At 43.3% G+C, this 20,091-nt stretch overlaps 1 protein-coding gene across 1 annotated transcript in view; it reads right to left on the bottom strand.

Moving 5' to 3' along the window:
- Positions 1–19,946, bottom strand: part of LOC106956576 (nesprin-1-like) — a gene marked incomplete at its 5' end in the record, with an annotated part of 46,330 nt that extends 26,384 nt beyond the window's left edge. Inside the window, 38 exons of the mRNA XM_015047495.1 lie at positions 29–187; positions 284–412; positions 513–654; positions 734–834; positions 1,173–1,304; positions 1,644–1,835; positions 3,193–3,369; positions 3,511–3,705; positions 4,033–4,194; positions 4,471–4,584; positions 4,803–4,943; positions 5,138–5,326; positions 5,443–5,586; positions 5,710–5,892; positions 5,968–6,090; positions 6,176–6,361; positions 6,501–6,638; positions 7,504–7,686; positions 7,777–7,929; positions 8,019–8,174; positions 9,121–9,286; positions 9,418–9,686; positions 9,781–9,999; positions 10,272–10,416; positions 10,518–10,855; positions 11,476–13,636; positions 14,476–14,741; positions 14,856–15,032; positions 15,696–15,821; positions 15,919–16,065; positions 16,178–16,360; positions 16,468–16,635; positions 17,258–17,410; positions 17,491–17,817; positions 17,935–18,105; positions 18,968–19,123; positions 19,317–19,634; positions 19,782–19,946. Coding sequence (XP_014902981.1) covers positions 29–187; positions 284–412; positions 513–654; positions 734–834; positions 1,173–1,304; positions 1,644–1,835; positions 3,193–3,369; positions 3,511–3,705; positions 4,033–4,194; positions 4,471–4,584; positions 4,803–4,943; positions 5,138–5,326; positions 5,443–5,586; positions 5,710–5,892; positions 5,968–6,090; positions 6,176–6,361; positions 6,501–6,638; positions 7,504–7,686; positions 7,777–7,929; positions 8,019–8,174; positions 9,121–9,286; positions 9,418–9,686; positions 9,781–9,999; positions 10,272–10,416; positions 10,518–10,855; positions 11,476–13,636; positions 14,476–14,741; positions 14,856–15,032; positions 15,696–15,821; positions 15,919–16,065; positions 16,178–16,360; positions 16,468–16,635; positions 17,258–17,410; positions 17,491–17,817; positions 17,935–18,105; positions 18,968–19,123; positions 19,317–19,634; positions 19,782–19,946 — 8,754 coding nt within the window. The remainder of the gene's footprint in view (positions 1–28; positions 188–283; positions 413–512; positions 655–733; positions 835–1,172; positions 1,305–1,643; positions 1,836–3,192; positions 3,370–3,510; positions 3,706–4,032; positions 4,195–4,470; positions 4,585–4,802; positions 4,944–5,137; positions 5,327–5,442; positions 5,587–5,709; positions 5,893–5,967; positions 6,091–6,175; positions 6,362–6,500; positions 6,639–7,503; positions 7,687–7,776; positions 7,930–8,018; positions 8,175–9,120; positions 9,287–9,417; positions 9,687–9,780; positions 10,000–10,271; positions 10,417–10,517; positions 10,856–11,475; positions 13,637–14,475; positions 14,742–14,855; positions 15,033–15,695; positions 15,822–15,918; positions 16,066–16,177; positions 16,361–16,467; positions 16,636–17,257; positions 17,411–17,490; positions 17,818–17,934; positions 18,106–18,967; positions 19,124–19,316; positions 19,635–19,781) is intronic.
- Positions 19,947–20,091: the final 145 nt, after the last annotated feature.

Raw genomic sequence — 20,091 nt, 5'->3', positions numbered from 1 at the left:
GGTAACAGAAAATCTGTAAATTTTGTACCTCTTGATTCTGTAACTGGGTCTCTGCATTTTCAGCCATGAGCATGGAGCCGGAGAAGACGTTGTTCTCCACTCCGTCCAGCCAGGAAGACGTGGTCGACACGGCCGTGAAGAGCTGCTGCTCCATCTGAACCACCTGGGTTTCACCTCTACCTCCAGCCTACGTACAAAAATGCACATCGAACAATATTATTTCGTCAATATTTACCAACAACACACATTAGGATGCATGAAATAGTGTCAGGAAGGTGATAACCTGAGTGGTCATTCCTTCCACTGTCTGTCTGAAGCTGTCGTAGAGAGTTTTCAGAGAGGAGTTGTCAGGCTGGGTATCTCCTTTAAACAGCGGCCCAGATGATGTCACGCGAGTCGCTCTAGAAAACACCTGAAGAAGAAAAAAACAGACAGGATAGTAAAAAAAAACTCCTCACATTATGATATTTTTCTGTCACGTCCAGATGTGGAGAAAAAAAAACATGCGGTACCGGCTGCTTTTGGTCCTGCTCCAGAGTTTTTTGCAGAAGCTGCAGTTTAGTTTTGAGCTCCAGTCTGAGGCTCTCCCATCTCTGCCTCATCTGGTCTCGTCTGCTCTCAGACAGAGCTGCAGGCGAGAACGGTTCTGTCGTGCTGCAGAAACCAAACGCATCTGTGATTAGCGCTCAGCTTATTAAAGCTCGATCTGATCTGTGCTGCGTCGGTAACGTACCTGGCGCTGCTGGGCGACGCTTGCTGGATGAGAATTTCCTCTCCTCTGCTCGCCACCGACTGCAGAAGCTTCTTCTGCTCTGCAAGCTGCTCCTCCAGTTCCTTCAAAAAACACACACACTGGTTACAGCCTGATGGAACAAAACATGCTTCAGTCAACATGACACGACTTAGGATTTATCCTGATCATTTGCCATATTTCTGTTTCGACACAGTGTTCACGCCTCTCTTTAATTTATTTACAATTTGCATACTCATACTTGAATTTTTTGCATTTAAGCCCTGTGACAGACCCACACAAAGTGCTGCTTAATAGCAAATTAAAAGAAAAAGGCTACAAGGTTTTTAAATATTTTTGCAAAAAATAAATAAAACATTTCTCATTTAAACACATCTATAAATGTCAATGGGTGAATTCACTCCATTCAAACCACTGTCACCTTCTGCCTCTGCAGACTGTCTTCATGCTGTTGCGTCCGTGTGGTCCGGGCTTGGACCAGCCAGTCCTGCACACTGGGACTCGACGAGAGACTGGAGTCTGATTCGCTGTCTTCAGGCTCTTGCAGAGAACCCTACGGAGGCAGCAGTTTTTAGGATTGTAAATCAGGCTAACGTGCAACACTGTCAAAACACAAAAACACCTAAAACAAGGGGTTTCCAAACTTTTGGAGTAGACGTGACCCACAAACGGCATTAGCTTCTGACTGGGGACTCATGGAACCAGGAATTCAACATATGACGTCGCTCAGAGCACAAAGCATAGAATTAGACTGAGTAGATATCCCCATATGGATTGGGTCCATTCTCACTGATGCCCGATCTAGAATTCTTTTCAATATTGGGACTGAAACAATTATTATTGGCTCAGTGCGTCTCTAGTCTTTTGCACTGTTGTGAAAGAAAGTGCTCACCTGGATGCTCAGCTGTTTGTCTTGCAGCATTCTCTGCAGCTCCAGCAAGCCGCCCTTTAACGTGCGCAGCCTCGCGGCCAACTGCTCGGCCTCCGCCCTGGTGTCGGCCCGGCCCTCCCGCAGCAGGTTCTCGCTGCGCACCGACAGCTCGGTGAGGGCCAGCACTTTTTCTTCGATCTCCAGCAGCATGCTCTGCAGAAGCAGCAGCAGAGAGGCCAGCTCATACATGACGTCTCCACTTTTTTTTTTTTTTGATCTCAACTCTACGCAGCGGAGCCTCTGGGCAGGGCAGCTTTCCCCGGCCGCGGGGCAGAGGACGCCCTCATCCTCAGCCCCCTTTCCGCCCTGTTCTCCTGTGCGACATATTAGCACTAATCCTTCACACTCCGTGCTCTGCAGCGCACATCCACTCAAACGAATTTGATAACAGTTCTCTCGTGGTAAAAACCATTCTACATCCCCGGTGTTCATCAATGCCCATTGGTAAAAGAAGTTCCAATTTATGAGCAGACATAAGTATTGGTTCTCCTTCGAAGTGTTGCAGCAGGTTCACCCTCCTGCCTGCTCCTCACTGCTCTTCCATTCAACCCCACTTGGATATTCAAGCAGCTTTGTCACTAGTAGCACAAATCGTAGGCTGTATTCACGGCAGTGACTCCTCCCTGTGGCTTTACCACGCCTCTGTCCCACAGAGACCTGACCGTAATCTTCTTAAGGCTCATGCTGCAGTCATTTAGCAAACCAGGTATCTGAGTGTAACTCTAACTTCACTAACGCTGTTGTTTACTCTCTGTGAAGCCCCCGTCATGCATGCAGAATAATACTGGAAATGTGAATGTTAATGTGTCTTGCACATGCAGTTTCTCTCCTTTAAGTATGTGATCAATCAACAGTCACTGACATGGCACGAGGAGGTAAAATTTTTAAAATTCTGTTCAAATTTGATGCTAAAGTATACTTTGAATGAACCTTCTTATGTTTATAGTTTGCAGAACCACGTTTGGCTGCAAAAATAGCAGCGTGTGAGAAAGAGATTTTTCTTTCTCCACTGAATGAATGGAGATTTAGCTCCATCCATCTACCTCCAGCTTTCCTTTTACTGCAGAAGAAGAAAAACCTCCACGCATCATAATGCTGCCACTATCTTGTTTGTTAGTTAGAACTGGATTTTTATGTGATTTTGCCTCACAAAGATCAATTTTTGTTTCGTCTGAGCAGAACAAGACATTTTTCCTATATTATAAGTTAAAATGTCTTGTTCCACCGGCAGATTATTTCACCTATAGTTAGTACTTTTTCATCAAGATTAAGGAATCACTTACTTAAAAAAAAGGTCATATTTCTTTCTGAAAAAGTTACTTGTAAATTTAGTTTTGTCTAAAATATTTGCACTACAAAATAAACCAAAAATACTTGGTACGATTTTGAGATTTTGCAGTGTGCTCAGTTTGTTACGATCAACTCTGCTCATATCTAGAAGCCCTTTGTAGTTGAAAATGTATTTAATTGTTATTAATGTGGATTTTTAAGACAACTCTCAAGTGCCCACCTGGCATTCAGTGAGCTGGTGGTTTTCATCGGCCTCCTCTGCGGGTCTAGTGTCGAGGATGCACGTTACAGCGCCACGCGTTCTAGTCAGCCACTGATCCAGTTCGTCTACGTCGGTGTGGTAGGACTGCAAAGCCTTTTCCTGACGCTGATCCTCCAGGCGGTCTGTGGCGCGCTCCTGCAACAAGACAGATCGAATTGAATTTGCTAAAAAAGTGATTAAAATCTGCTGGAAATATCTTGTGTTCAGTTTTTATGTCTTATTAAGAGCTCAAGCTGGGTTTTATTGTATATTTCTATCTTCTAAATTGTTTGTTACCTCAAGTAGTTGTAGTTTCCCTGAAGCTTTCATTTGGATGGTGGCCATCCGCTCAGCCAGCACAGCGAGTGAAGACTGCATGGCAAGCTGGTCGGCCAAATCCGAGTCCACGGCGTCGGCAGCGACGTCCTCTGTGAAGCCCGCCTGCAGCCTGTCGATTTCTCCCTGGACACTGTGAATCTCCTGGATGAGATCCTGAACAGACAGATGAGGAAAAGGTTTTCCTTACGTCTGTTTTCCTGAAAACTTCTAATCCGATTTAGTTTTATGGAATGGATTCAATGTTGTAAATATGCCGTCAAACACCAAAAAAAAAAAAAAAAAGTCACGAAAATAAAAACTATGTTTATGTAAAACAGAAATTCAATCTGAACCACAGGAACATTAACATCAGTTAAAATGTGATTTCATGGCTGTGATTCAGGATTATTTCCACCAATGTTCATGCTTCACTGTAACATCACAGGCTAAAAAGCTCCACAAAGACACTCTACATGGAAGAAGTGTATTTACAGCCCTCACCTCATGGGCCTTCATGCTGCTGTCTGGGCTTCTGTCCACCTCCAGTGGCTCACTGAGCTTGGACTCCAGTGTTTCCATTTTAGAGGAGATCGACTGGAGCGAACCTTGGTAATGCTGCTGTTTTTCCAGAGCCTCATACAAGGATCTCTGCTTCTCACTTATCTGTGGGTCAGTGAGCATTAACACACACAAACGGTCAATTTGGGAAGTCATTAACATCAGTAACAATAAAACTGACTTCCAAACAGCTTGGTCTATGATTAACTATCTTACTAAGATAAATTTTAATATGATGAAATCTAGTGGCTAAAAAAGAAAAAAAGAAAACAAAATCGTTGCACACCCCAACATTTTAATTCAAAGTTATCATATTCTAAAACGCTAGGATTTAATGAAGCCATGCTACTGATTAAATAAAATACAGAGCTTTTCACATACCACGTTCTTTAAAGTCTCCCATGAGCGCTGCAGGTCGTCTAAGTTTGCCACAGACTCAAATGTCGGATCGTATAATTCCTGAACTGGAGCTCTGGTGAGGGTTCCACGTCCAAGCTGCAGAAAACAGAGAAACACATCACTACTCATGAGAAACCTCCAAGGTGAAATCAACGTCGGTGGCCGAGTTCTGTTTTTGTTTTTATTTACCGCCTTTATTACATGAAAGCAGTTCAAGAGTTACACCACACACCGTTCACAGAGAAGAGTTAAGAATAAAGATATTTCAGTTATTTGGTTATCTGGCAGAATTAAGAGCAGAGGAGGGTAGAAACCTTGGTGAAAGGGCCTTCAGCGTGAGAGACAGGAGAAGGAGAGCGGCACAAAGAAGAGGAGGAGACCTCGCTGTTGGTGCCCTCCTCCCCAGACTCCTCAGTAACCGGGGACAACAGAGTGTGACAGCGGCCAGCCGTCATCTGACAGACCATGCGAGAAACAACAGAAGACGTGTGAGGATTTTAGGAGAATATTAATCAGGATGTTTGTTTTTTTTTAAAAACTGAAACAGCAGAAGAACTTCATAGGCTGATGAATTGAGAAAAACTAAGAATCAGCATTGTATAACAAAACCTAATTTCTTCAGTTTGGAAATTTGGAAAAATCCTCTTACAACTACAGATTGTCCTGAAGATTTCCTGGACTTTTCTTCATCCAGGTCCTCCAGCCCCTCAGGCAGTCCTTCCACGTCGCTCACAGTCAGCAGCATGGTGGCATGCTTGGCCTTCACCGCCAGCATCTTACACTTTGAGTTCAGTGAAGCTATTTGCTCCTGGTAGCCTTTGATCTGCTGAGCGAGTTCCTAAACAAACGAGAAAAAATGTAAAAATAAAGAAAATGTTTTCTAATTTATTTACATTCAGGGGTTTTCAATTATTCCCCAACATGTGAGTTATAGATAGAATGAAGATGTTTCACCTCATGGTGCAGAATCTGGGCTTGCAGCTCCTGAATGTTGCTGGTGGGGATCGGTCGGTCCTGAATGACCCGATGTGCTTCCTCTATCAGCGCCTGCAGATCTCTCACCTCCTGTTCATATTGCTCATACTGAACCACCGCCTCCTGGACACCAAAAACACAGAATTAGTTGTTTTTTTTTTATATACATTGCTACATTAGCAGATTCATTTCCTCATTTCTGTGTGCTAAAACTAGACTCATACTGGAAGAACTGTACTGTAGCACCTGTAGTATGTTGCACTGCTGTATTGCCACATGCTGCAGCTGACTAGCTTCTTGCTGCAGACGGAGAGCCGTGCGACAAATAGCCAGGTTGGGCATCACCTCCTCTGGGACCTGCAGGGCGCTCTGGCACAGCTGCACCGCCTGCACCTGCTGCTTGAAGCTCTCCATGTCGGCCAGTAGCCGCTGCAAAACCCATAAAAAGTTTTATGACGCCAGCAGAGAGAACGTGGTGAGTTAAAAAGCGAATGAAGAAGGCACCTGTCTCTGAATGAGTTGCTCTTTGAGGCTCTGCCGGGCTAACTCCGGTGACGTCAGCGTGGCTTGGACCTGCTCCAGAGCAACGTGCAGGGCCTTGACTTCAAACTCCAGAGCTTCCATACTCTAAAAAAACCCACATGTATAGATTAATCTAAAATTTTGAATTTTTCTACCAAACGAAAATCCCAAAACACCGTTTTTACTGCACCTTGTGTCCGTCTTGGAGGCTTTGCAATCGAGTCTTGATGCTCTGTTGCAGCTCATCGGTGTGTCTGCTGAGTTCACACACCTCCTGGCTCATGGACTCAACCTGCAGCACCTCAGACAGAAGGTCTACTTTCTCTGCCATAGACTCCAGGTCGCTGTGGAGCTCTCGAGACTCACGGAAAACCGCCTGAGCACAAGGGTGACAAAATTATTAGTCAATCTGTCCTGCTTTATAAAAGTACGTGTCAAAGTACTCCTACAGGTTACCCTTCTAAATATGCAAAAACAAAACTCGGTCGATGAAACGTCAGAATTGCTCCGCTCACCTGATACATCCGTATTTGCTCCTGCAGGTGAACAGAGGAGTTCCAGATGATGTTTGCTCTCACCAGGCTCTTAGCTTTCTCTGACCACCTCACTATGAAGTCCAGCATCTCGTTATACTCGTCTAAATAGCAGACAGCCTAAACAGTCAACAACAGACACATGTTAATAACCTTTTGTGTTAGCGAAAGGATTTACAAAGGTATTCATGAGCCTCGACTCTTTTCGTGTTATGAGATTACAACCACAAACTTACTGGGCTTTTAGGTGATAGAGCAACATAATAAAGTAGTCTGTATTTGTGAAGTGGAAGGAAAAAGACTCACAGTTTTCCATATTTTTAAATAAAAAAAATAAATAAATCCCCCTTTTTTTTATTTAAAATGATGGGATCCGAAATAAGACTGCTCTATATATCATACAACCTCAACACAATGCACTAATGCTTGTAGTAGTAACCTTTACAAGGCACAGTAACGCGGTTGGAAAGTACCGTCTGTTTTTAACCCTTTCATGCATAGCGGTCACTACAGTGAACAGTTGTCTAAAAGCCATTTTCTTGTGCTTCTGGTGGATTTTTATGCTATAAATGCCCACAGACCACTGAAGTGGACACTAACGCATCATAAAATACACCATCAACTACTGGCCATCAGCTGCAAATGCACAAAATTATTTTTGTTAAATCCAATATGGCCGACAGACAAAACAGCATGCCGACCGACCAGGTCTCTCCTTCTACTGTAGACAACGCTAGCAGGTAAAAAAAAATATTGTGACATCAGATAACCTCTAAAGAACAATACTACTGATGTATTTTTCAAATAACAACTTTGTATTTGGAGAAAATTACAATTGAGCACCTAAAATGTATATATATATATATATATATATATATATATATATATATATATTTAAAAAAAATTTGCGAAAAAAATCCTGACACAAAGGATCATAATTCATGCATGACAGGGTTAAGTTAGGAGCAGGGTAAAAAGCGCAAACCTTTTTGAGCCAGTTGTTCCTGCAGTCTGCTAATCGAGTTGTATGATGATGCATCTCTGACAGCTTGTTTATAGCATCACTGAGCTGCTTGGCCAGCAGGGGGTTTCTCCGGCCGAACTCTTGTACAGCGGTGTCCAGTTCTGACAATGTGCGGCCGCAGGAGTCCAAATCTTCAAAAAGACTCTGAGGATAAAATTCAATTCTTTGTTGTTAAGGGCAAAGCGAATCATATTTCAGAGTAATACATATGTTAACTTGACAAACAAGACCTACCTTGACCTCTTCTTTGGCATGATCGACATCAGGAGATTTCTCCTTGAACTTGTTTGAGATCGTCTTCAGCTTGTCTGACATGCCGTGGATTCTGGAGCCGAAGTCCTCCTTTATTTCTCTCGTTCTCTGATATTCTCTCTCTTTACATAGAACCTGGAACATCAGACAAAACGATGTGAAAATCAGGTTAGAAAACCAGAACAATTTTCTGAGCTGAGTATTTCCTATGAGGTCTGATTTACCTGATCTTCAATCGCCCCGAGTGCAAGAGAGACCTCGGCGAGTTGCATGGAGATTTCAGATGGGAGGATGGTGTAAAGGTCCAGGTACTTGCTCTGCTGTTGTTCGGCTAACTTGTCCACGTTCTGCCGGTAATTAATTACTTCCCCGTGTACAATCTATACAGAATAAAAAAACAATTTAAAAGAAAATAACAGCAGTACATGTATATTGATGTTAGCAGCTTCCACTTTCCATACTTTGATTCAAGGAACACATTATGTGATGCAAACATTAGTTAAATTAAAATAAACTTCAGTATGTTTGTACGATACAACTATCCTGATAAAGATATTAATCAAGGTATTGACTGGTGACCAAAATTTGACAATATTCAACTTGATCAGCCCTGAAATTAAAAAAATCGAATCTGTTCCAATTAACAAATACACCAAAGAGCCATAGGGTTTGGGGTCACAGCAACACTCTTCGGTGTGAATGCTATTACTGAAGGAAGAATAATCAGATTTAACTATTTACACCCTCGGTGGAGTGTTGGGAAAAACAAAGTCAAAGGAAGAACGGAGAGATAAGAAGCTATTTAAAATGCTCCTGATTTCTTCAGGACATGAAGACTGTTTATATTTTATATATAGTTCATACAGGCTCCAAACAAAGCAAGAGAGAGCAAGACTTTTAACAGATAACAGGAAGGCTACAATAGCAAAGGTTTTATTTTTTTGGACTTCCAGTTTTTGTCTGCTAGGGAACAAGGTGAAAATAAGATGATACGTTTTCTAAGCAATATACAAGAGGACAGATGTTTACAGTTGCTGATGCTAACTGCGCCAAATGCTAATACAAGATGCTAAAGAAAATTTGAGCAATGACTTATAATAAAATCTGTTTACATTTTTTAACTCCTCTCATACAAGCAGTATGACTTAATTAATGCACAGTCATGGCTGGAAAATTAAAAAAATGTTTAGCTCTTAAGCAGAAAGTAGATTTATCTATAGTTTATATCAGCAGTTCAAAGCTGTACAAAAAAAAAGAGGGATTAGAAATCAGTCAGAAAACCTTTATGGGTGCATCTCTACAAAAAAAAAAAAACAACAGACACACCTCAAGTTCCTGCAACAGAGAATCGATATCTGGGGTGGGATTGAGAAGAAGCTCTCTGGTCTCCTGGATCCAGGCTTTCACCACTCCAAGCTCCTTTTCCACTTCCTCCCTTTCCCTGAGCTCCTGAGCTGCTTGGGCCCGCTTGGTTCTGGACTGTGTCAAAAGGCTGCAGGCAAATGTCAAAATAAATATTCAACAGCATCTTTTACCAAATGCATGTGCTTATTTTACAAAGCCATTTGTAAGACAAAGAAACCTCAGATTAAGAGCAACACTAACTCTGGTCCGACCTGTTACCTTTCCATTTGGTCTTGGACCGCCCTGATTTCTCTTAAGCTAGGCAGCTCGTCTTGATCTGCTGTTGGTGAAGGCACCTCCACGTCGTGCAGAAGACTGAGCGCGTACTGGCGCAGCAGCATGAGGGACGAGAGTTCCCGCTCCAGGTCTTGGCTCAGCAAGTCGTGCTGATCCAGCAGAGACTGCAGAGTGGCTTTGGACGCCTTCTCCACAGCGCTGTCAGGGAAACGGCTCTGGAGCTCCTCACAAACCGCTCGTACTTTCACCATCTGCAACAAAACAGACATTTTGTATCGCAAAGTTTTAATTTTCGGTTAAATTTGCAAGATTTTTTTTTTGCATTCAGGCTGTATATTTATTTGCCTTTTCTCTGAATGTTCTCCACTCCTGGGCCGTGTCCTCGAGTACTCTTTCCTGTCCCCTCGCTACGCTGCGCAGGCGCGTCCAGCGCTGCCACACGGTGGTCATGGAGCGACTGATGGTGGCTTTGCTGGCGTCACTCCCCACCAGCTCCAGCTGAGCAGCTTGTTCTTCTAAACCGCTCAGTTTCTCTTGAAACCCGTTCACAAGTGACACCAGGGACTAAACAGAAAAAACAGAGATTTATGACTTTTGTCAAGTTGCAACAACAAACTTGAATGTATTTTAATTTTATCAGCACAAATAATTATGTATTAAACTGTGCTGCGCATGAGCTGAATACAAACGCACACTACAGTTTTCAGATTTGTATTTCTAAAAATCATTTTCTTTCAAACCACAACAACTTTATGTTGAATTTTGAAATACTACTGTAAAAATGTGAATCAGTTCAACGGGCTATTAATATATTTGCAAGGCAACACGATGCATACCCTGTGGCTACAGAGCTTGTCTTCGGCCTCCTGGTTTGTGGCCGCCTTGGCTGTGGAAAATTCTGTGAGCTTCTTTTCGGCTTCGTTCATTAATTCAATGACAGTCTGCCTCGCTTCCTGGAATGACTTCCACTGGGCCACACAGCTGAGAAAAGAATAATTAATTAGATTCCAATGATCTTACAGATTAAAATGAAATTGATCTGACAACCTGGATCATTGTCATCATTGCCTTATAAACCGTACCTGTGCAGAACATCTCGGTGACACTGGAGCTGCTCTCGGACCTCAACTCCTCTCTGCTTCGCCGACTCCACGCTCACTCTTAGCTGCTCTTTCGCTGTGGGGTTCACCAGGTTCTCCAGCTGTGGGAGGAGCGTCTGCAGTTCCTCCAGATGGATGAGAAACTCCTGCTCCGTTGACATGATGTCCGCCTGCTGCCGCAGACACTCCTCGTAGTTCTCCACATCGACTCCCAAGCTGGCTTGTTGGAGGAAAGAGACGGCATCCTCCAGCCATTCGCAGGCTGACTGCATCCTGAAGTGATACTTCTGACACAGAACCAAGGCTTCCTCCAAAGTAATCTTCACATAAAACCGAAGAGAAAAGACAGACAGATTAGCGTTGACCTAATTGTTTCAGTTCAATTCTGCTTTTTATTTCAGTGGTGTAAAGACTCGACAGGACTTTAAACTTCACAATATCGCTTTGTTTCCTCACATCCTCACCCATTCAAGACATTATATTGTCAGCATTGCTAGTTTTACTATTTTCTCCACTGTTTGTTCAAGTAAAGCATCAATAAATGTCAATAAATTTGAAAATAAAGTTCAGGATTTCCCTCAGTGCATCATAAACCTGGCGGGTCACCAGACTTTACTTGTGCCCTCACCAGGCTTTGGATTGTTATTTTTTTAATGATTGCCTTTTTGAAGACTTTCTAGTTGGTGTCCTAAAGACACCAGTCACAAATAGGAATGTTTTTCAAGAGCGTTATTTGTGTTTGTGGGGCTATAATTGCTGTGACACACAGTCACAGTCATACAGAAATAACAAATAGTTCTTATCACAATAATAACACAAAATATTGTGACAAAACTTGAAGTCCATATTGCTCGCCCCTAACGGTAAGACAGTAAACAGTGTGGCCACAGAGTATCAAGTTGAGAATTAAGAGTTTGTGGTTAAGTCAAAATTATCCCACCTGTTTGGCACTCAGGGCTTTTTGGACGTCTGCTTGCAATTTTGCCATTTCTTCGAGGCTCATATCAACATGAGCGGGGACCAGCTCGTTGGCACTAATGTACTCCTGCTTCTCCTGGCTGCTGAGAGCGGCCACTATTCTGAGTCGGGACTGCACCTCCTCCTGCAAGATCTGCTGCTTTCTGATCTCCTCTTGCACTTTCTCCACTCTGACGTCAACGATGACAGCACAGCTGAGCTCGTCCCGGATCTGCTGCAGCCAGTCCAGCGTCCTCTTCATCTCCGTCTCAAAGTCTTTGCTTTGGATGAACCTGTTCTCGCATTCCTCGATCAGTTCGCCCACTGCGGCCTGGAGCGATCGCAGCTCGTCCTGCCACAAAACGACCTGCTCTTTGGACGCGTCGTGAGCCGCTTGGTCCACACGGGGCGCTAGAGAGTCCATCTGCTCCATTAGCCTCGACAAGTGGGAGTTGGCGCTCTGTAGGCTTCCCGCCAGGGCGTGGTAGTTCTTCAGCCTCTCTTCTGCAGACTGAGTCTCTGCGTTCACTTTCACCAGCTGCTCTTTTGTGGCCTTCAACTGGGAGTCCACCTGCATAGCCATCGCCTTGTGGTCCTCGAAAGACTCCAGAGTTTCATCCAGATGCTCGACTTTCTGCTCCACCAGCCTCTTTAGCCCGTTATACAAGCTCACGAGCTGAGTCATTTCTTCCGGCCGCCACGGTTGCCCCGTGCTACGAAAGCCCTCTTTCTTCTGATTCAGCTCGCTCACAGCCAGACCCAGGTTGCCGAGATCCGCCAGAATTGCTTTGTAGTCGCTCTGCAGAATGACGACCTCCTCCGTTTGAAGGCCGACGGGTTGAGTCCCCAGGTTGTTGAACTGGTCCTCCAGTTCTTTCAGGGCTTTGTGGGTGACGTCTATGAAGGACGTGTACTCGTTCCTGGTGAGGATGGCCTGCTGGATTTTCTCCTGTTTCTCTTTGGCCAGAGCTAGTATGCTGTTGTACTGCTGAGGGAGGGTGTTGAGTTTCTCGTCCAAATAGCAGTGGTCTACTTCGTTCAGAGTGGGCAGGATCTCTTGGCCTGCTCTCTGCACAATCAGGAGGAGGTTCTCGTACTCGACGGCCTGCTCGATTATCTGCTGGTACTTCGATCGCTGCGCTTGCAGTTCACCGTCTCCCACCATTAGGTTTATTTCGGGGAACGTGATAATATCAGCTTGCTTCAACCACTGGCAGATTTTCTCCAAGTCGGTCTTGAAGTACTTTCTCGAGATGAGTACTTTTTCGAGCTCCTGTAGCTTCTGGCCGCATCTGTGCAGAGTTCTGTCGAAGATATTTTGTAATTCCTGCAACTTTGTGAGAATCTCATTCCTCTCCTCGTCGCTGGCTTCCCTCATCAGGTCTCTCCCCTGGGACCACAGGGAGGTCAGCTCGCTCTGATAGGCCTTCAGGCTGCTTTGGATGTTCCTGCACGTTCGCACCTGCTTAGCCAGGTCGTCGGGTAACAAAGCGATGTATTCTTCTGCCTGGGCCTTCTTCTCGTTCTGCTGAACCCAGGAAATGGACTGACTGACAGCCATTAGGAACTGCGTCCTCTCTGTAAAAGCCTTGCTGAGGTGTTTTCTCCGCTGCACCACCTTGACGCTCAGAGACTCCACCTCCGACTGCGTGTCGGAAATCAGCTGCTGCAGGTGCTGGCGCTCGCTGAGGCCCAGCCGCGGCAGCACCCTGTCGGCGTCGGCCATGGCCTGAGCCAGGAGGAGCTGCTTTGCCTCCAGCTCACTGCAGATGCTCAGGTGGTCGAACAGGAAACTCTGGGCCAGTTCGGGCGGGGGGCTCATTTTCATGGCTTCGGACAGGGCGGGCTGCTGCTCCTCCGCCCAGTCCCGGGCCTCTCTCAGACGGGCCTCCACTTGGCCCATGTCCTCCAGGGTCACCGTGGAGTCCTGGATCTTCCTTTCGATCAGGTGTTGCATCTGAGACCACCGTTGTTCGAAGTGACTGATTTGCTCTTTCACCAACTCCTTGTCGTCCAAGTTTAAATGCTGGATGACTTTCTGTTTCTGCTCTTTAAGGTCCTCCAGGGCTCCTTTTTGTTGCTCCAGAGTCACAGCGAGTTTTCTTAGAGCCTCCAAATGCTGAGATGAACTTTCAGCGTCGGTTCTGTGGCGATAAAAAACCCCCCGAACAATTCATTACATATTTGTTGAACATTTGTTCACACGGAAGCAACAAACTGATATTTATTTTTTTCTTTTCAGGTTTCACCCTTAACTCTAACAGACCGAACGTATTGGCGACGATTTATGGACGATGTACCGTAATTCTGCCACATTTTGTGCCATCTGACAAATTCCAACGGTTTCTGAAAGGGGAGACGTTGTGCTTTCCAGCCAACATCGGGTTTTTACGGTAATTTCACCCAAGTCAAATTTATCTGACGATTATTCTTCTGGATGGTAAATTGCGAAAATAACTTGCTAGATATTGAAAGTTTCAGTTGTTATGGATGTATGGGCAAATATATTTACTCACAAGACATTTAAAGAGCTGCGTACAATTAAAATAAGCAAAAATATCCAGGTGGAGATTTTAAACTTGGGTCTAAAATTGTTAAACTTCTAAGGATTTATTAACAGACTTTCACACTAGGTTGATATATTTACAATCTGGAAATACACACAGACTGATGTTACAGTTAGCAATGCTAACTTTGCTAATCACTAATAAAAATGACAGAAACTGCTAAAAACTGTCACCATCAAATATTCCTGAATTTAAAATAGTAAAGTCCTGTTTTAGTGTTATTTCACTGAATAATATATATATAAAGTATTTTACAGTAGCTCATATACTAAGCTACTGTATAAAAAAAAACATCATGAAAGTAAATGTAGAAAATTAAGGATGAAAGCCAAAAACTACATCTATAATTTAACACATTTGGTCATATCACTAATTAATTTTACCGATTAGAGGTTCTGCCTTATGTTCAAACCCACCTTGCCAGATTGTCCCACTCTTTGGACACCTGCTCAAACAGCTCCTCCACTGCAGTGATGCAGTCATGGTAATCTTTGGATCTCTGCAGATCCTCCTCTCTCTGGGTCTGGAGCTTGTTCGCCTGGTGGCAGAGCTCAAGCCAAGCGTGGCTCAGACGATCAAGCTCTGCGTGTTCTGCAGTGTCCTGGCTGCCGATCAGTCGGCTCACGGTCTCTGTCATTTTAGTGAGGGTGCTCTGTTTGGACTGCAGCTGCTGGCAGCACTCCTGAGACACAGGCAATAGGACTAGTGATTAAATGTCTCCTCTCACACCAAAGGCTAATACACAGGAAAAAAGGTGCAAGGTCAATGCGATGATTCTAGTGACGCTTGTACCCACCTGGGCTTGTAACAACATGTTTTGAGCAATCTTCGTCTCCAGCTCTGCTGGTCTTCTCGAGAGGCTGAGAAGCTGCTGCTCCATGTCCTGGAACAAGCCTGTTAGATCCTGTTTCTGCTCTTTGATCTCCCTCCAGCTTTCTGAAAGCTCTTGGGCAGTAGACATCCTTTCTTCTATCTGCTCACAAAGAAACCAAAACTTTAGTACTTATAATCCAATAACCTCTTGTAATTTGCACACAGAGACAGAGACAGGTGTCAGATTCACAATACGAGTAGCTACACTGACTTCAGCCTGTGGATTTAGTTAAGCCCAAACTTTCAGATTTAGATTTTAATCTGTTTGACATGTTTCTTCTGAGTGAAAGTAGTATTAGTGTTTTGAAATGACAGAGAATTTGTGGAGGAGTTAAGAATTAGGGTGATGGTAAGGAGTCCCTTCAACCTCAGAGACTCGTTATAATAGAGAGATGTTGACATACATCTCTCTGGAAGCATGCAAAAAGGTGATACGAGGATGGCTTAGACTGTTGTAATAAAGTAATAGGCTGTTTCATTGATTACTAAGAAAGGAAAACATAATTTTTAAAATGCCATCTTTGATAAAATGCAAACAGAGAGATGTGCTCATTTTTTAATGATAATCCTTGTTGATTTATTTCATCTATTATGTGATTCCTGTCACTTCCTGTCAGAAACAAAGTTCATTCATGAATAAAAGTAACTTAAAGTCTGAATTTACTAAGGTATGAATTATTTATTATTTATGTCGACTTCAAAACTCCTGAGTTCAAGTAAAGCAGACATGTTACACGTGGAATAAAGCGAGAATAACACTGACCATGAGCTTGATCTGCTGGACCTCAGCAGCTGCAACTCTCACCGCGTCATGCGAGAGGTCGCACACAGAACACACCAGGTCCAGGTATGTGCTGGCTTGCTCCTGAAGAGCCCTGTAGTGCTTCACCTGTGTGAGTAACAGTAGGTAATAGAAATAAATTTGAAAAATAAACAAAGTAAGCGATCGGTATTTGAAATTTCAAAGCCTGTGTGACGTTCAGCACCTGCTTCAGAGCTTCCTGAAGGCCGGTGGGCCCCTGATCGTTGAGCTGAAGCTCTTCTTGCACAGTCAAGAGCCAGGTTTGGCATTGCTGCAGAGTGTCCTGATGGCTGACATATTTTTGCAACTCCCGGTCCAAACTCTGGTAGACCTATTAGACGAGAACAATCAGCACCTAATGAATTAAATACAGCTAAAAAAAATTGTTTGTACCAGTTTTTTTCTACTGCATGAATGAATACTTGTGTATATCTGTGACTCACACGCTGGGCAGTGCTGCAGATGGCAGAGTAGCTGTCTCTTGTTCCCTGCAGGTGGGCCTGGACTTGCTGACTAATCTTAGCCTGAACTTGAACTTGTTCTGTGCAGCCGGCTATAAGACCTTCTCCTTTCTGCTTCAAGCTGGTAAGGCGTTCCTCAAAACTGGCTATTTCCTCCATCATGGCCTAAAAACATCAACACAAACAGAAGGGAAGGTGATGCATGCTGTTTAAATGCATCAGTGCAAAGAGCAACGGAATAAAATGTAAAAACTGATTGTGACGTTGTTCACCTTGTGTCGGGCGAGTTGCTGAGTTGCCATCTCCATGTTTCCAGTTTGCATGGAGTCTGAGGTCACAAGCCTGCTGGACATCTGTAACAACCATTTTTCAACTTCCTGCAGCTCGCTGTTGTAATCTTCGTGCTCTTTTACCCACTCCACAAGGCTCTGCACATGTGTCTACAACAAGCACAAATGAAAATTAGATGCACATTTTTGAATCTGAATTGTGGATTTCCTCAAATCCACATTTTCTCTAACCTTACCAATGTTTGAAAAAATGTTCCTTCGTAAGTTGTAGAGAAACCACACGTGGATATTTTGACCAGAACGACATGAGGAATATTTGGTTGTTCCAATTCAAGTTTGATCCAATTTACTAAATGAAAACGATGCCTTAATACATAAAAAACTGGCTTTAAATGGGATCAACATCAAGCATCTGTGTAAAGGGCTTCACCTTAAACTTATGAAAAATGTGTTAAATGTATCCATGTCAACTGAAAAACTACGTTTGTGGCAGCAAACCAAACAATTAAAATGAGCTCTACCAGTTCTGATAAGTGGAGAGCTCAGTTATCAAGCCAGATTTATGCTGGTAACTTGTTGATAGCAACAACAAAAAAAAAAAACAAAAAAAACATGGATTCTCTGCAATGAAGGAACAAGCAAGGAACATTAAACCAAATATCAAAAAGGTCATTTAGTCTGTGAAAGGCATAATAATGAACTAATGAAAATTAGAGGCAATCAACCAGTTTTTGCTTTAAAAATGAACTGAACTCGTTTGTCATGTGCGTACCTTGGCTGCCAAACAAAGGTCCTGATAATCAGCCTGTAACTTTTTCATGTTTTCGCTGATGGTCGGGTCGCTAAACGAATTGAGGAGAGCCTCTCCTTTCTCAACGACGCACTTCACAGCTGGCTCATGGGACTCTACCGTCTGCTGAATGGTCTAAACAAATGAGAAGAAAATGAAACATTGAATCCATTTTTTGCGAAAAGAAATCACAATTTAACTGAAGATAAACTTACCTTATATTTTGCCAACTGAGCTTTTTTCTGGTAGAGTTCGGCTTTTGGTTCTAAACTTGACGCTAAAAAGTTCTTTGTCTCTTTCACCCACTGGGCTTGGGTTTTGTATTTATCCATGAAGTCCTTGGAGAGTGAGATGTATTTCTCAAGCGAGCTGTGCTCTGTGCGTAGAGAAGTCGTTAACTCCTCCAGCTGAAAGAGCTGAATGTCCACTTCCTCCCTGAGATGATCTGCCTCAGGCTCCTCCAAGAAGGCCATGGCCTGCTCAGTCTTTTCCCTCATCGCCTTCAGGTAAGTGTGACCCTGCTCCATGTCACCCTGAAGAGTCTGAAGTGACATAAAATGTTGTTAAAACACGCTAAACAATATTCGTGCATAGCATAGAGTATCTAAGTCGAGCTTAGATAAACAAATAGAACGTGAACACTGCGCTGAAAACTCTACCTCAAGTTTCTTCATCTTTCTTTCTAAAGCAAAGCGGTCGATTACATCAACACTAATAGCTACGGTGCTGAAGTTATTCTGAGCTGTGCTGAGCCACTCTGAGAACGTGGTGAAGACACACTGTGCTTCTTCAATCGAAGACACCTCCTCCTGGAGCTGCTTGATCGTCTCCTGTGTTATAAAAGACAAAATAGGAAAATCTGCAGTGGTTAAAATAGGAGATGTCTAACCGAAAAAATTTAATTTACAGAAACTGTTTATGCAGAGTTTCCCATAGTGTGTTATAAGCCTGGTGGGCCACCAGGCTATACTTGTGCCCCCACCAGGATTAGCATCATTTATTTATTTCAGTTTTCTCTTAATTATTGCCTTTTTTAAAGACTTTATAGGTGGCATTTAGGTATTAACATTCCAGTCTTCCAATAATGCAGAGCTATCAAGTAATATTTTCAAATTTCCTGTCCACTTTAAACATTTTTTAACTCAAAAACTTGTTTCCTGGCTGTATGACTGCCCTAGTCCCCCGAGCATCAGGCTTAGTAAATTTTCTGGGGTAAACCCTGTTTATGCACAATGCCTGATGAAGGATTTTTAAATAGTTAAGTATTATATTTAGGGCTACATGCAAATAAATACAAGTCAAACTTTTAAGATCTTTAATTTCTAAAAACGTTCCATGTTGCATTATCTTTCCGATATTCACTGGTTGTTGGTATTTTTCAAGTCAAATACTCTTAAATGTGATGATCTGATAAAAATACACAAATAATGTACAGAGAAACACACAACCTGCTGGCTAGAAACACAAATATTTTCAAACAGAGACATACACTGGACATAGAGACTTTCTACTTAATATTCCAAAAGAATACAACAATATTTTGTGGTTTAAAGTAGCAAAAGTTTAAAGCTATATGAAAACATTTGTTTCTTTGTTTATCTCTGTGTAACAATGCCAACAAGTGCAGACGATGTGGTTAAATAAAACAGATTGGATTAATTTTAGAGTTATTTTGTAATTAGCTACTGTTACCAGTAAGTGCAGGAGCAGGGCATGGTAGCGGGCTGTGATCTGGGTGGCTCTGGTACTGATCCGACTGCTAATGTGGGTTTCATCCAGAACCTGCTGAGCCAAAAGAGTAAGGCCCTCCATTTCCTCTTGATAAACAAGGACTTCTTCCTGCCAGCTCTACAAAAGAAAGAGGGAATATGTTTACTGTTGGGATTTATGCTCCAATTGTTAACACAGATTTTTAAAACGCAGGACAAACCAGTTTGTCATCCAGCAAATGTAAAACTGGAGCGTCACAATCAGCCCAAACTCACTGCATCATAAGAATGGAAAATGATAAGTTCATTGGTTTTCCCGTCAGTTTACCGACCTTCACCATCTGCAGCTGAGCGCTCTTCGTGGCTCGATCAGACCGCCGATTGGAGCGCAGCTGCGCTTTGGTTTCCATGCCTTTCAGCCAGCTGTCGAGACGCTGGAACTTCTGCTCCATCTGCCGTAGTTTGGCCAGGGCGCTGTTCAGCTGAGCGCGGGTGTCTGCCAGCTGCGCCTGATAGAGCCTCCATTCCTGCTGGAGCGTCTCCAGTGCCCGGTCCTCTATCTGAGGCAGACCCCAGGGGACGACCAGTTCCCGGCTAAGCAACAAGGTGTTCAGCAGAGCCTGGCCTTCTGTGCAGTGTAGCTGCAGTTCCTGGAATTAAACAGTTCCCTGTTGATCACACTCATAATTTCGCTCTTTTTATCAATTAGATGCAGTTTCTTGCATCTAAGTGTTCGTTATCGTGCGTCATGCTTGCTGACATCAGCAGAAAAGCATCAGTGGCGTTTGGTTTCAAACCTGCAGCTTTTGGAGGGTATCCTCCAACATGTCCACATCTCCCTCAAGTTGGGTGTAGCAGCTGAGCTTCTCTTCTTCCTCCTTCAGCCACTCCTCAAAGGAATGAAGGTCCCACTGATACTCCTGGTGAGCTTTCACCAGCTCCTCTGCCTTGCCGACAGCCCTCTGACGAAAACAGTAATTTACCGAATTAATTTTCAGAGTTAAATGCTTTTTTTTTTCGTATTCCTGTTAATCTGGAATACAAATGACTATTTAATTAGTAGTATCTTTTTTCTTTCTTCTGTGAAAATGTTATTTATTTAGTTTT

Source organism: Poecilia latipinna, unplaced genomic scaffold (genome assembly GCF_001443285.1).
Source record: "Poecilia latipinna isolate Pla-1442-1.1 unplaced genomic scaffold, P_latipinna-1.0 Scaffold830, whole genome shotgun sequence".
NCBI lineage: Eukaryota > Metazoa > Chordata > Actinopteri > Cyprinodontiformes > Poeciliidae > Poecilia > Poecilia latipinna.
This window is presented reverse-complemented; position numbering and strand designations above follow the sequence as displayed.